The sequence below is a fragment of the Amblyomma maculatum genome, chromosome 8, assembly GCF_055883805.1.
Source record: "Amblyomma maculatum isolate TAMU_Amacu chromosome 8, ASM5588380v1, whole genome shotgun sequence".
In the NCBI taxonomy this organism is placed as follows: Eukaryota; Metazoa; Arthropoda; class Arachnida; order Ixodida; family Ixodidae; genus Amblyomma; species Amblyomma maculatum.
Genome location: NC_139351.1, coordinates 104884192 through 104898945, shown reverse-complemented (window position 1 = coordinate 104898945; position 14754 = coordinate 104884192). Strand labels below are relative to the sequence as shown.

The window sequence follows — 14754 nt, the reverse complement described above, 5'->3', positions numbered from 1 at the left end:
CCTTGGCTGCATGTAAAATTAAGCTCAAGGCCCCACTGAAAATTTCAGGCAGTGTCCAATGAGTCCTTTTGCACGGGCCTCACAGTAGGAGACATCGCTAGCTTCAAAAATTAGTCAAAGTAGTTTTGCTCAAGGCATGATCCAAAATGGTGGCCTTTACCGGCAGCAGATGTTGGAGAGTTGTGTCGCATACTGATGAGCGCTGATGAGAACTGACAGGAATTCAGTTCTATACTCCATCTCGGTAGTTCCCTTGAGCACCACCGAAGCTAGGATAAGTGCAGAGGCAACGTTCTGGTGCAGCAGAATGTACTGCCAGTATAAAATGGCTATATAGTATGTATATGGGACAAAATGTGTTTAAAATGCACATTTCAAATTTAGCCCTAACGTGTGCTCTCAAAACATACACTATTGCTCAAGCTTAGCGCTCGAGACTCTTGCACACAATAAAACTGCACAGCCAACAAGGCGGGGCACTTCAAAGCAGACCATCCCAGTCCTGCTTTGGTAATGCTTGTCATATCTTCAGTCTGTTCATTCATTATAAACAGAGCAATGGCATTTCATTTGGTCTTATCTGACCTACAGAGACATACATTAGAGCTAAATACCTTTCATTATTTTCCTTCGGGTCATGATTCTGCTTTGGCTAGGTTTAAAGAAGAAAGTCAGCTCACAGACAAAAATGGCTTCAGTTCAAAAAACCAAATACTAAGCTGAAGTAGTCGCTGCTGCCTGGTTTGCACTTACTCAACAGAAAGTGCAGGTGTGACGAACAACATAATATCATGCAAACTGCTGTTCTAAAACTTCCGAATGCTTTTTTGAGGGACTGGTATAACAGCGTCTATGTATCATATATACTTGTGTAAGGGCCACAGTTGCCGCGGCCTTTGCACAGGACTGCCATTTTTTCGTTAAAATAAATGTCACGTGATACTGCATTAAAACCTTCCTAAGGTACATTGCTCGTGATGTCTTGGCTAACAGCTAGGAGAGGCACTCTGCAAGCAATATCCACGTCTGTTGTCAGTGTAGAGTGGTCTTCCCCTGGGCTACATTTCTGCTGTGCGCATTGTTGTTGAAGTCATGCGCAAATCAATACTAACATGTTTATTGTTTTGGGAGCTTGCTATTTGATAGTAAACTAATAACCATGTTACACCTTGCGAGCCACACATGCTATGATGCCTATTAAACCTAGCGTCGCAAGGCGAATGACATTCTTGTACGATGCATATTCTGTTAGCGCCCGGCAGGCAGCGCATCGCTGCAAGAAGACAAGAAAATGCGCTACTCGAGTTTCCTTGCACGGTGAGGCGAGGAACGTTCTGGCTTTTGCACAGCATAACATTTCGTCTTTTCTGGTGTGAACTCCGATCGTGCAAGACAACTTAGCATTGCTAAACGACCATGTGTCAGAGGTTCCAGGCCGTGCATGATACGTAAGACGAAGCAGTCACGGAGATAACGACTTTTAAGTAGGCAAAATTATACACACACTAAACGGCTTTTTGGCAAACTTTTTCTTGCTTTCTGAATTTTTGCAAATCATACCTGCAGATGACAGGGCATGGAAGAACACGCTTAACCAATGTCTGTGATTGGCTGAAAAGTCTGACAGTGTCAGTTTCAAATTGCCTTAAATTGCCCTTGCCGTCGTGAGACATGTTGACGTCACATCCACATGTCGCGGCAAATGCAAAACGTTTACCTTTTCTCAATGCCTGCTGACAGACTCGAACCTGCCTAATATTGATGCTCCTTTGCCCATGGCTCCTCCAGTAATTCTCGTTCTGAACCAGCCACCTTTCTGTGCAGTCGTATCTAAACAGGCTAAACAGCTCCACTGGGCAGATCCTGTGGATTCTGCTCTACAGAGAGGGCCTTGTAGTGCCATCACGCCATGCTCGGTCGCAAGCCACAACACAGCGCCGGTCAAGGAAATTTCGGCATGAGGCACGGCTGGGTGAGGAGCGCAATAATTATAATAATAATAATAATAATAATAATAATAATAATAATAATAATAATAATAATAATAAAAAAAGTTTTGAGCATCAATGCTGCTGGAGCTGTTTCTTTCTCATCTCAGCTCCGACATCCTGAAGCACGAAAATTCAGAAGTATAAAATCACAATAACATCTGCAGATATCTCTTCTTTGGCTTTGATAGTTCCATGACTATCATAAGCACACGAGAATTTTAACTTTACTCTGTGTACCACACCAGGAGGCCTAGCTAACCCTAAGCATATATGCAAGCAACATGAACACAGAGTAGTTACAAGAAACATGAAATGCAACAAGCCACAGCAGCTACCGCTTTGATCGGTTTCTGAGCCAATGATGCCGATGGTGCTAGCTCTGTCGTTGGTGTTTGTGATTATGATGCAGCTGCAGATTCTGCGGGGCTATTTTCACCAAATTTATTCTTGCACGGGCAGAGGCCACTTACGGGAAGATATAGGGCAGTGGTCATTAAAAAGTCACGAGCATGCCTCTGACAGGTGGCAGTAATTGGCAAGAGATATGGCCAGGCTGCCAGGCTTGCTGGCAGTCGGTTCTCTTTTGTAGCACTCATGCACATAAGTTGCTAAAATCTCGCCAACCATCTGCAGGCTTTTTTTTTTGTGTTAAAAGAATGCCCAAGAAAACATTAAAAGAACTGCAATGCTAATTTCGAAGATTTATAGGTTAGCGCTGGCATGTTAAAGAGTAGTTTGCACTCAAATTTCACGGCGATAAAAGTAGATGGAACCCTTCATCCAATTAGAAATAACGTAATACACGGCACATTTTAAATCATTTGAAGAGAGGAGCCACGAATGATGTGCCTCCAAATTGACATCTGTACACTGAAGGGGACACTCGCTGTTTCTGCCAATGGACACAGTGAAAACGCATCGCATCCTGCATAAAGCCCACCTGGACTCTGTAGAGGTAGTTTTGCTGCTCTCGTTCGACTGACAGGAAAGCCCTGCCGGGAGCCGACAGGGCACGCAGTACAGGGGGCTCGTACCGGACGACCGCTTGGATCTGCTCCAGGAACACCTCTCTGCACAATGCAACAGCATTACCACTCGGCCCACTGGTGCTGTACACTGCCAAATGATCAAAGCAAACACCGCAACTTGTGAACAAAGAAAACGAAAGTAAACTGAAGAGCAATACTAGCTTAATGTTTCAGTGCACATTTCTGAACGCAGAGTGGGGCATATACGAGCACTCCAATGACATCAAAAGGATTAAGAACAAAAATACTGCATAAAATATACCAGCATTTAACTCCCTGATAAAAACTGTTTGTTCATCTCTACTAGTTGTTCGCGATAACCCAGGCAAGAGCTTTATATCTGCACACTTACTTTTTTTTTTTTTAATCAGCCAACCTCTATGCAGCATACACATGAATTGTTAGCCCATGATAGTATTTCTCAAAAGCCTAACCTACAGTACACGCATAATTGAACTTGTTCAGTCTAAGCAGCCATGCACTTATTAGTTCCCTACCTCTGAATTTTTAACCAGCTGAAGACAAGTACAAATTAGGAGGCGATTACGAGAGGAAAAAGTGCGGCAACTGCCATGCGAATGGCCTTCAGTGCCACAAGGAGGAGCAGACTGTGAGGCCCCCGCTTTGTTTTGTTGTTTCCGATGGAATGGCATGTGGCACGCATACAACCTAAGGCACAACACGACGCCAGCAGGGATCAGAAGCGAAATGGCATTTTACCCTGTCTTCAACACTCGAGTGTGGTCCAAACAGCTTGCAGCGAACCTGCACGGCTGTGTAGATCCAAATTCTGTGGCACTCGCACGTCCCCGAGATTTCTCTCCGAAGCTGCGCTCGAACTACCAACTAATCATCCAAGGGACCAACTTCTAGCATAAACGTGACATTTTTCTCAAAATCAGGCAATTTTGGTCATACGTTTTCTTGTATTAGTTTTCCCACATTTAAAAAAAAAAATTTTCAACGAGGTTTTGCTCCACTAAAGACTGACTGAAGAATTGTTTTTCCACTAATGTCATAAAACGCTGATGAAGGATTATGCACTGCACCCGGGAACTTCCTTCTTAAAAAAAAAAAATGAAGGACTTCAGGTGCAGGCTTGGAACAGATTACTTGTACTTTGTCATAATGCAACAGCACGTAGCAAGCTTTTCCTTTTGGCACAGTTCGTGTAGCAATCGCATCACTGCTCAACCTTTACTTCCTCCATCAGCGTAGCACTCGGTGTAAAAAGCAATGGTAACAATGTTTTAGAGTGTTGCCTCTACTGCTGCCATTCATCTGATGCCGCAACTTGACCTCAGGTGTGGCACGCGGAGCCGTCGACGCTCAGTTTTTCTGCTGCTGATTCTCTTCGTCTTCTACTTTGCACAATTGCTGCTGTTGTTGCTTCTTCACACATCTTCCAAACTTTATTTGCACCGGTACATATTCCCACAAATATACAAAAACGCCTGACACCATGCCACAGGATCTTCCAGTCCCCTGCCCACCCTTTCCCTCCACGGCAGCCCATTTGGCTCACTTCCTGGAACACATACAAAACGCCCTCGACACCTTCATGGCGACTAGAGCCGGCTATGGTGTCCTTGAGGCTCAAAAACAGCCATGGAAGGTTGCCCATCAGAACGCATCAGCTGCGTTTCATTGACCTTCGCAGACAGCCATGAAGGAGTTAAGCCACAGCGAAGCCCGTATCACCATGCTAAATCAAGCTTCCGCTCTAAACTAGGTTCAGCCAGATTGAACCCAAGCAGCTAACACTCGTAAACTCGTCCAAAGCAAGACCACCACCACCTGCTTCCATCAAGACTTTAGCAACAATCCGTTCGGATATGTATGCTAAGTACGTGACCACCTGCAATTAGCACGCTCCCATAATTCAAGCTAATGCAGTGTTGGATGGTTGAGACCCCTTTCCCTTTATTTTTTCACCTTCCTAACTAAAATGTAAAGATTTTGTAATCAACATGTTATGCAAAAAGTGAATGCTCCCCACCAATGAATGAGCTGGCGCAAGAGCATAGCTACGAAACCTTCAACAAATGCATTGATTACTTTAAGTACTTTAAGTGTGTGCATAGTTTCACAGACCCAGCCTGACGACACTTGTCTGCTCTGCCTAAGGCAACAATAGGTCAGCTGTTGCAGGAAACCCACCCGGACACCTTGATGGCCAGCTGTGCTCCTGGGCTCAGCACCAAGGACTCGGGCCGATCAAGGGCAGGCACCAGTATGCCTACAGGTGGCACTACCTGCCCAAAACAAAGAAACAAAAAACAAAGCCATAAAAAAGAACAGCACAGGTGGTGCTTGAACAAATGTCACTTCGCACAAAAGTTTTAAACCATTAGAACGTCAACAAACATGGGCTTCACTTCCAACAACACACGGCTAGGACAAAAGAACATGTGCTCCCCGTCTTCGCGTCTGTCTTTGAATACATACACCATCGTGCCTTCAGTTTTCAAGCCCACTTTCGCCCAGAGCCCTTTTTTTTAAGCCCACTTAATCCCAGAGCCCTTTTTCGCTCGATTTGTACAGCCGTACACAATACAGCCGTACACAACGCACGAAACAACCATTTTTCACTGCAACATCAAGAAGCCACCGCGCCGACTACGCATCACGGCGGACCGTCGCCATCTTGCCATGGCGGCACGCGGCTTCAGCTCAAGAACGCCTCCTCGGCTAGAGCAGTTTCCTTTAAGCCTCCTTGGTCCCGGCCACCCCAGCTTTCTTTTGCGACTTCCGCGGTCACTTGACGGATAGGGTTAAAGAACACCTGCGCAGTATCCACACTGACATGAATGTTATTCCGGGCGGCCTCAGTGGCATGCTGCAACCACTGGACGACGTCAGCATCAATTGGCCTTTTAAGGTTTAATTCTGAAAGCAGTACTTAGGATGGATGGCAAACGGCAATCACGACTAGACGCCGACCGGCGGCTCAAGCAGGCACTGCTCACGACTGTGCTTGGCTGGATTTTGTCTGTGTGAAACTCTGCACCTACGGACATTATATTCCGTAGTTTCAAGGTGACCGAGATTTCAAAGAGTTTAGACGGTACTGAAGACAATGACTTGTGGGTTGAATGTGTGCCAGAGCATAGCACCAGCTTGGAGTCAGAAGATTCAACGTGTGACAATTGAATGGCAAATAAACGCTCCACCTTCACTGATTAGTTTGTTTTTACTTGAAAAAGAAATTTTTTTCTCTTTTTATGTATGGTGCATGTATGGGCCTCACCCCGAAAATTGGCCCTTGAATCTGGAAAAAAGAGTGCGGCCCTTACAAGGTTTGTACAGTACCTGATTTCTTCAAATAAAGCAGCTTTGAAGTGACTGCAACATTTTCATTTCAGATCACGCTTGTCTGCACGCGTCTTCTCCCAAGGTATGGCGCGAGTTACTCCTGCCCGGTGCCCATAAAGCTTCTCCAGAGAGTAGTTAGTATTAGCGTAGCAAATAAAGTTCCTCTTTAATAATTTTTCCAGGTTAAATTTTACTGTATCGCATGACACCATAGTGCGGGGCTAATGTATCAGGTACTACCTCTGCAGATAAGGGTTTGAAAGCCTTTGTGACCAACCCATGGTTGTAACTAAGGTCGTGAGTATGTAACTAAGATCATGACAATCAGTCATTGTCATTAGCCGGGAGGCCTACATTGAGAGACATCTGCCACTGAGCTCTTGAGTTGTACCCAACTATAGAAACCTCATGTTTCAAGCTTGGCAAGTGATTGCACATGCGTGAATTTAACAAAGTAAGTTCCATAGGCAATCTTTGCAATGCCGAGAACAGGAGTTACCTCGAGAGAAAGATGGGCCACAGTGCGGTTGCCCCGCAGGAGGCGTAGCTGCACGCGTCCCGGCTGCAATGCATGCACATGTGCCACACAGAGGCCGTCAGGCGATGCATCCTGAGTTAGAGGAGCCGCCAAGGACACCAGGCCAGGCTCCGAGACCGCCCAGCGCAAAGGGCGCACCAGGTCGGCTGCCAAGCAGACCACGGCCGGACCCAGGCCACCATTAGCCTTCACATGCACTGGCACCTGTGGGGGCACATTCACCGCCACGGTCACAGCACTCTCCCCCACTGGGAGCTTATCTCTCTCTCTTCTCATTTCTCGGGCACACAGAGGCAAGCATTTCCAGTAGTGGGACACATAAAAAGAAGCATAACCACAGATAATAAAGCAAACAAAGACAAAAGGAACAGAGAAGAAACAGTGCTTGCCTTGTTCGTCTTCCTCTGTGCATGTTTGCTGTGCTGCTGTCCACCAACAATATATATCAAATTGTACAATTTTGCATTATAAATCGGATAATAAAGCAGCCACAATGAAGAAATTGCCCGATCAGGCACTCTTGACAGTCAGTTTCCAACTGGAACATAAAAATGAGGGCCCTGAAAAGCCAGTAACTCACCTCTTTAACCCAAGTGTTTTCAATCTTTTTTTACCCTTGGGGAAGGGTTCTCCCGAGAAAATTTTGAGAAATCAATATTTGAGGACTGGAAGATTTACGGAAGGGGGGGGGGGGGGCTATACCGAGAGAGAGAGAATAAACATTTAATTCATCTATAGAGTTTGTGGTGGTTAGATGTCTACCATCTTCCGTAGCGGTGGTCGTCCACCCTTATTCCAGGGCCTCGCAAAATGCCGCCGCCAGCTGGGCCCGTCGGATCAGACCTTCTTGGTCTTCCCGCCGGTCGCTGGAGAGCATTCCCTCCCACTGCTCCACACTCGGGTTTGTTATGATAGGTGCTACTGGAATTCCCTGACATTCCCACGTCGTGTGATATAGCGTGGGTGTCTCTAAGCACCATGGGCATTTATTTGTGTATTGTGTGGGGTACATATAACACCATTTCAAAAAGGAAATAAAAATGACAGCATAGTTGGCTGCGTAGATTTTTTTTCTATTCAAACTCATCTCCAGTGCATGACACTACTCAAAATACAGCGTAGACCACTTATAGCATAGGTCATTGGGGCCGCAAAAATACGCACTATAAGTGATACCACACAACAACCGAAATATTTTTTGAGGTCAAAATATACGTCAGATGGGTAACCTTCCTTTCAAAAACGCCTTATTAATCAGGGAACGAAAAGCAATCCACAGATTAGATCCGCTGCACATTTAGATTATACCTTTAGGATACTGCGGGACCACCGCCCATGGAACTGCGTACGAGCTTGTTATCAGTGCATGCCCAGTTCTGCTAAGGCATCACTTAGCTTTTTTCATTCCCACTAAGAATGCAAGGCGTCTCAGAACAAGACCATTTGGTTGGAAAACAAGCCTTGCGTTGAGGCTTACACAAGAATTCTAATTTTGTGTTTAGTGTGCTTTTGTGGCAGCCCCCAACATCATAATTCTGTTCTGCTTCGGCAGGACCACTCTGTCATCGCGAAAATACCGCCTCACGCAAATAGTTCAGGAGAAATATAGCCGAGCGGCTGTCACAATGGTGCACCGACATTTCAGGTTCGCTGCCTTCCCAGGAGTGCGGTGATATGCATGACCAAACTTTAATAAAGACACAATTACAACAAGCATTTTCGCTCACTTTTATCCGAAAAGAGTAATGTGTGAGCGATGGAAACTATTATAGGAGTCACGATGCAGATGCATGGAAAGGAGAAAATCGAAAGAACAAAGGGAAAAAGAGTAGCTGCTGTGCAATGGTGTACAAGACAGGAGCAACGCGTGGAGACTGAAGACAAAGCGAGCGGCACACGCGCATGGAGCGTGCACTTGTGTTGTGCCCTAAACATATGGTGCGATGTGCTGCGCTACTCAGCAAAGGCCAATGCCGCTGAGGAAAGTGCACTTACTTGCTGTTTTTCACTGTCACAGAGAGCATTATAACTGATCTTGAACTATAAGTGGTTACACTGTGAATCGTCTACACTGTATAGTTTGCTGGTTTGTTCAAAAGGCCAGCAACGCACGCTGCAGTGTCTGAAACAGTATGACATCACAGTAATGCGTATAACTTGAAGCCTGAAAGGTGTGTAGTGGTGGCAAGAAGGCTGGGGAGGTGAGCAGTTGGCCTGAAAAGTGAGAGACAAAATCATTGCTGCCCACTGTGGGGAGAACCCTGCCTTGGGTAACATAACAGGTTTTCAAAAGGTACAAGAAAAACTGGCGTGCCGTGCCTTCCATGCCTTCCTGTCTCTTATATAACATATAAATGAGGGATAAATGGGAGAAAAAAAGAGGAAGTGTGCAGACACAACCCCTCAAAACGATGACCATGTGGAATAATGACTTTCCAAAGAGTGTGCTGAGTAATTGCCATATGATGAGCCCCAAAATAAATTGGGCCGAAAGAAAAGCATGGTTAAGACTCATGTGGGTGAAGGCACTTGGAGGACCTAAAAAAGGCACTCCTAGGAACCCAGTTTGAAAGCCCCTACTTAATCCAGGAATTGAGTCTTCTTTTGTTCTTTTTAATGAGTCAGTGTTAGAACACCGATTATCGCAAAAGGTGTCTGGTGCTAGCACTAGTGTGTGAAGTGTCCACTTTCAGGGTACCCTCCCACATATGTCAAACTCACACAAATTGAATCATTGCCAAATTGAACTTGCTGAACGTCCCTTTAAGGGGGGACGATCGTGTCTATCCGTCTGTAATGCTTTAGTTTGAAGACATCAACAGTGGTGTAGTATATTGTGCCTTGAAATGACGTCATCACATGGTGACATCGACCGTGAAGTCATCATGACATCACATCCGGCCATGTCTAATAGCTGGAAGTAATGTCATACAGCAAAATCTCGTTACAAGAGACATGGCTATAATAGACCCTTGGTTATAAGAGACACTTGAAAATGGTTTGGTTGGCTTTCCTATGTTTGCCATGTTAACAACATTGTATACCAGAGACGTGGTTACAAGAAACACTCTGTTACTAAGGGCAACTTTTATAGGTCCTAAAGTAATTTCTTCACTTTTTATAAGGGACATAATCAACCCAGGTACACTCATTCAACGCAGCTGACTCGTAGTTCATATGTGTGGCAGTTTAGATTTCCTCATCTAAATTCTATTCCATATCAATGTCCTGTTTTGTTGCAAGATGTCAGGAACCAAGAAGGAGTGCCTCCTCTAGACTGGGAAACCAAATGTCCCTGCTGTTTCAGTCACACGAGAATGTGATGACAGTGACTGAAACAATAAGGACATTTTGACTTCCCTGTCAAGAGGAAGAGCTCCTTCTTAATTCCCAGCTCCTTCTTGGTTCCCGACATATTGAAACAAAACAGGACACAGATATAACTGATGAGAGACACCTTTTCGGGTCCCTTGAGTGTCTCTTGTAACGAGGTTTTACTGTAATGACGTGACATCCGGTCATGACATCACGAATAGTGATGATGACGTCACCAGGTGATTCACGCTTATATGAAGCTGACCCCGCTGGGCGTCCTATCCAGGCATTCGGCATTTCCTTTAACGCCGCACTACGCAGCATATAGAAGCAGACGCAGTACAGCAGGCATTAGCGGCATTTCAAATTGGTTTACAGGAAAGAAAAGGCGCAGTATCTGTCACAATTCTCCGCGTACACCTTAACCGAATCACAAGGAAAAAGAGGAAGGTGGGAGTGAAAAAGAGAGAAAGAGGTTCTATAGTGGAGGGCTTTGGACCACCGCACAACAGATGCTTATTGCACTTTAGAGGTCCAAAGTGCCCCCTAGAATTTTATATATCGAGTTGACCCTGCTAGTGATGTTCATATTAAAAGAACAATACTGCACTTGACTATTTGAGTGAACATTCGAAATTATTGAACATTTGCAAGGTCACCTGAGATCCCTGGATGACCTTGCTCAAGGGGCAGTGAAGCTCAAGCTTCCCAACAGATACCACGTGCACAGACGTCTCGTCCCGACCTCCAGTTGCGGCTGCAGCCCACACACGGCCCTGGCAAGGCGGACCCTTGGCTCGCACCAGGCCCGTCGCAGAGACAGACAGGCAGGGCATATCTTCAGAAAGACCAAATTCTACAGCAACACCAGCAGGACCGCCTGACCAGCCAAGCTGCACAAAGAGACATCAACATTAAATTTATCACCAATCCAACCAAGGGGGTCAAGGACAAAGCACAAAACACACTGCAGAGAACACAAGAACAGACGATCTGAAAGTGTGTTGGAAAACCCAAATCTAGGCCAGCCTCGATTTTAAGTTGATACCCCAAAGTTGCAGGTCCGGAGAAAACTAATTTGCCTCGGGTTAAGTTGACCAAAAAATATAAAATTGATAATGACAACAGCTACAAAACATAAATGGAATTTATTTGCCATGAACTTGCCCCCACTCAATCATCATTACAATCGCTGTTCTCATCATGTCTTCGATAAAATGTGCATTCTTCAACTCCATCAAGTGCATGAGAAATGCAGCCTGCAAGATTTAGTTCATGAATTTCAGCGAGCCAGCGTACATAAAAATTTCAAAGCCGATCCTTAAAGGCTTGTTCATGCAGGTATCGAGAGGCAGTACCTGGCCTGTCAATTCGGCAGGTATGATCGTGACATCTCTACCAGCTTTGGCAAGCGCAGCTTTCACTTCGTCAGTCAGATGCCCACAGTAGAAATCGAAGACATGGAGGCAGGCTCACTGAGTTGTCAGGGCGAATGTGCATCATGAATTACAATTTCAGACCCTCAATTCTTAGCCAGCGTAAGAGCTTCACACTCCTGCCCTAGATTCAAATAAGTGCATTTTGCTTTTCTGGGCTGCTGTGTGCACCTGGCACAAGCATGCTGGAAGTGGTGCATCTGTTTTATTTTCCCAATTTTTTGGATATGCTCGATTAGCCGGACTTTTTCGCAGCACCACGATATGTTTCACAGAGTTAAGGTATATGAGCACCTGAAATTTTGGATGCATTGCGACTGGTTTCTCAGTTTTTCGAACTTTGTTCACCTTGCCGCTATCGGAGGATGCTTCACCGCAGGGATTGTGAGGACTACGTCGTAAAGCCTACACAAAACACGGCGGTACAGCCAACCCACAGTGGCAGGTTCGCTTTTGCGTCTCTACATCGTCAAATCGCGTGCATTCGCCAGTGACGTATCGATGGCAGTACAGATACAGGCCTTTTTTTCCTATATTTGCTCTGAGTATTTGTGTTAAAATAAATAAGTGTTTTTCGAATGCATATCGTATCACGGGTATGCATTTTACCTATCTTTATCTCATATAATTTGCAGCAATACGTTTGTCAGAAACCTATGGAAAAAAAAGCCATTTTTCCTTTGATAACGAGAGTTAAGTATGTTCTAAATTTACCTGTGCAAGTGTGAGAGGTGATCACCAAAGCATGTTTCTATTTATAGTCATTATTATATAGGCAAGCACAAACTTGTGTCACAGTTCTAAACATTGGGCAGCCACTGCAGGGCAATACTAGCAAAACAATTAGATTCCACATTCCAACTTGAGAAAATTTCAACCACAAAAGAAAGCGCAGAGAGCAGGTGAAAAGCATGCCGTGAAGCACATCAGCACAGACTAATTTATTGCACAATACAGAGAACTAGAAATATATTTAATATTAGAGTTTGAGGCAATAAGGTCTTATTTACATGTAATCATCTACTACATGTAGCAGACATCTACTGAGGGGCTACACATCTGCCCAATTCCTTTGTGCATGCCTGACAGAAAGTGGGGTGAGGACAACAATATGGAGTGTAAACAAGTAAAGCAAAGAATATCATGGACGTAAGAAGAGATGCTGTGACACTTCATAATACAGCCTGCATAGCTTCAGTGGAATTGCAATGGCTGTGCAGGGTGTTGGAACTTGGTTCCTGGCCTATTTGCTTCGTTCACATCACACTTGGTGTAATTTGTAGGGAACTAAGCTTCCATCCCTCTCGCTATAGGCCCAAGTACACAGTGCACAGTGAGAATGGACATGCCAGAAGGCAGCCTCACCTGGTAAGTGGAACCCACTGCCAACGTGAGGTTCCGGGGCTCCAGGCGGAGTGGGGCAAACACATGCACAGTGGCCAAGGGACTGGCCAGCTCCGGCAGGCCTTCCACCACAAACTGCACGGTGCCACTTCCCAGGGCCGTGCCGCGAACGGCAAAGCGGTCGCCACCCAGCGGTCGCAGGGCCAGAGGTCCCGTGGCCTCGCCTGTCAGGGGCAGCGGGCTGAGCACTTCCCCCCTGGTGTCGTCCAGCCACACGCGGGCCTCCAGCTCGGAAGCCAGCTGCACCTGGGGGCCCAGGGCCAGATGCACGTGGGCGGGCCACACGACATCCACGTGCAGCGGGAGTGTGGGCGCCCCCGGCAGGCAGCGGTCGCGCAGCTGCACCTCCAGGCGGCCTTCCTCCAGGCCACGCACCTGCATCTGCCGGCCCTGGAGCGCCAGCTCAGCCACGGTTCCCCCGTCGCCTTCCAGGGCAAAGTGGCCCGAGCCATCTAGCACGGTCACGTTCAGCTGCAGCAGGGGACATCATCCTTCAGCAGACTCAGTTGAGAGCAAAAAGTGGACAAAAATATCAACTGCGTATCCTTTTTTTTTTTTTTTTTTTTACGATGGTTTTATCATGACTGAACAGATACCACTGAGGCACAAATAGAAAGCCAGCAGTATTACCTTGAGTTTCTGGGCAAGATGAGAAAATGAGGAAGAGGCTGGAGTTGTGGAAAGGCGAGGCTTGGATTCATCAGGGAAATGTCGTGGCTCCATATTCCCTGCCCGCAAAGCCGATTCTGTCCAAACACACGATGCCCAAGCTCGACTTCCTGCCTTACTATATAAAGCCAATGAATGCTACCTATCTATTTTTCCAAGTGAAATACAAGTTGAAAGTGACCCATACTTATAATGGTAGAGTTGATGAGAGGCTACATTGTCTAAAGAGAAAGATTTGTGTGCAGATGTGCACAAGCCAAAAAAAATATATATATATATGGATAGAGATAACAATTACCATATACAGTTAAACAACCTCGGTTTAACAAACTTCAGTATAACGAAATTTTCGATATAATGAAGTTACAAGGAATGCATCACATAATGCCCATTGGAAACCATGTATATTTTACCTCGATAAAACGAAGTTGCAAGGAATACATCACATAATGCCCATTGGAAATCATGTATGTTTTACCTCGATATAAAGAAGTAAATGTTTCTGTAATTTCATTACAACGAAGTCTTCAGACAAATTTTACCCAGGACAAAACTTTCGCAGAGGAGATGACGGCCAAAGGGAAAGTGTTGCCAGTGCACGAGACTTGCGTAACTCACACGGACGGGCCTCCCGGGCAGCGCAGCGTTCGCTGCCTACAAGCAAGAGATAAGCGATAGGCCCCTAGAGGAGCCACGCCCCCGTCTCCCGCTTTATTTTTTTCTCTCCCTCTGTCTTTTTGCTTCGTCACAAATGGAGGAGAGCGGCAGCTCCATATCCTACCTCCATTCCTGCTCTGCTCACCCCCTTTGCTACGATCCAAAGAAACTCTTCCCCGTGCCCGCGAAGGCTGATGCGTCAGCGTGCACGCCCATCTGTCATCCCTTTCTCACACGACTCTCGCGCAGCCACTGCTTCCGCAGACATTGTTTGTGCGCTGCTTACCGCTCAGTGTGCCGATTCTCACTCTCTTTCGCTTCGGTTTCCCGCGTGCGTTGCTGCAGCAGCTGTTTGTATGCTGCTTTCTGCTCTATTCATCCATTCTCTTCTACGACTCTCC

General features: G+C 45.9%; 1 protein-coding gene across 1 annotated transcript in view; it reads right to left on the bottom strand.

Moving 5' to 3' along the window:
* The window catches only part of Gp210 (nucleoporin 210), a 77131-nt gene that overhangs the window by 22988 nt on the left and 39389 nt on the right, over positions 1-14754 (bottom strand). The window contains exons 21-25 of the mRNA XM_084577091.1: positions 12989-13498; positions 10847-11080; positions 6834-7076; positions 5180-5274; positions 2932-3061 (exon numbers count right to left, since the gene is read on the bottom strand). Coding sequence (XP_084433217.1) covers positions 2932-3061; positions 5180-5274; positions 6834-7076; positions 10847-11080; positions 12989-13498 — 1212 coding nt within the window. The remainder of the gene's footprint in view (positions 1-2931; positions 3062-5179; positions 5275-6833; positions 7077-10846; positions 11081-12988; positions 13499-14754) is intronic.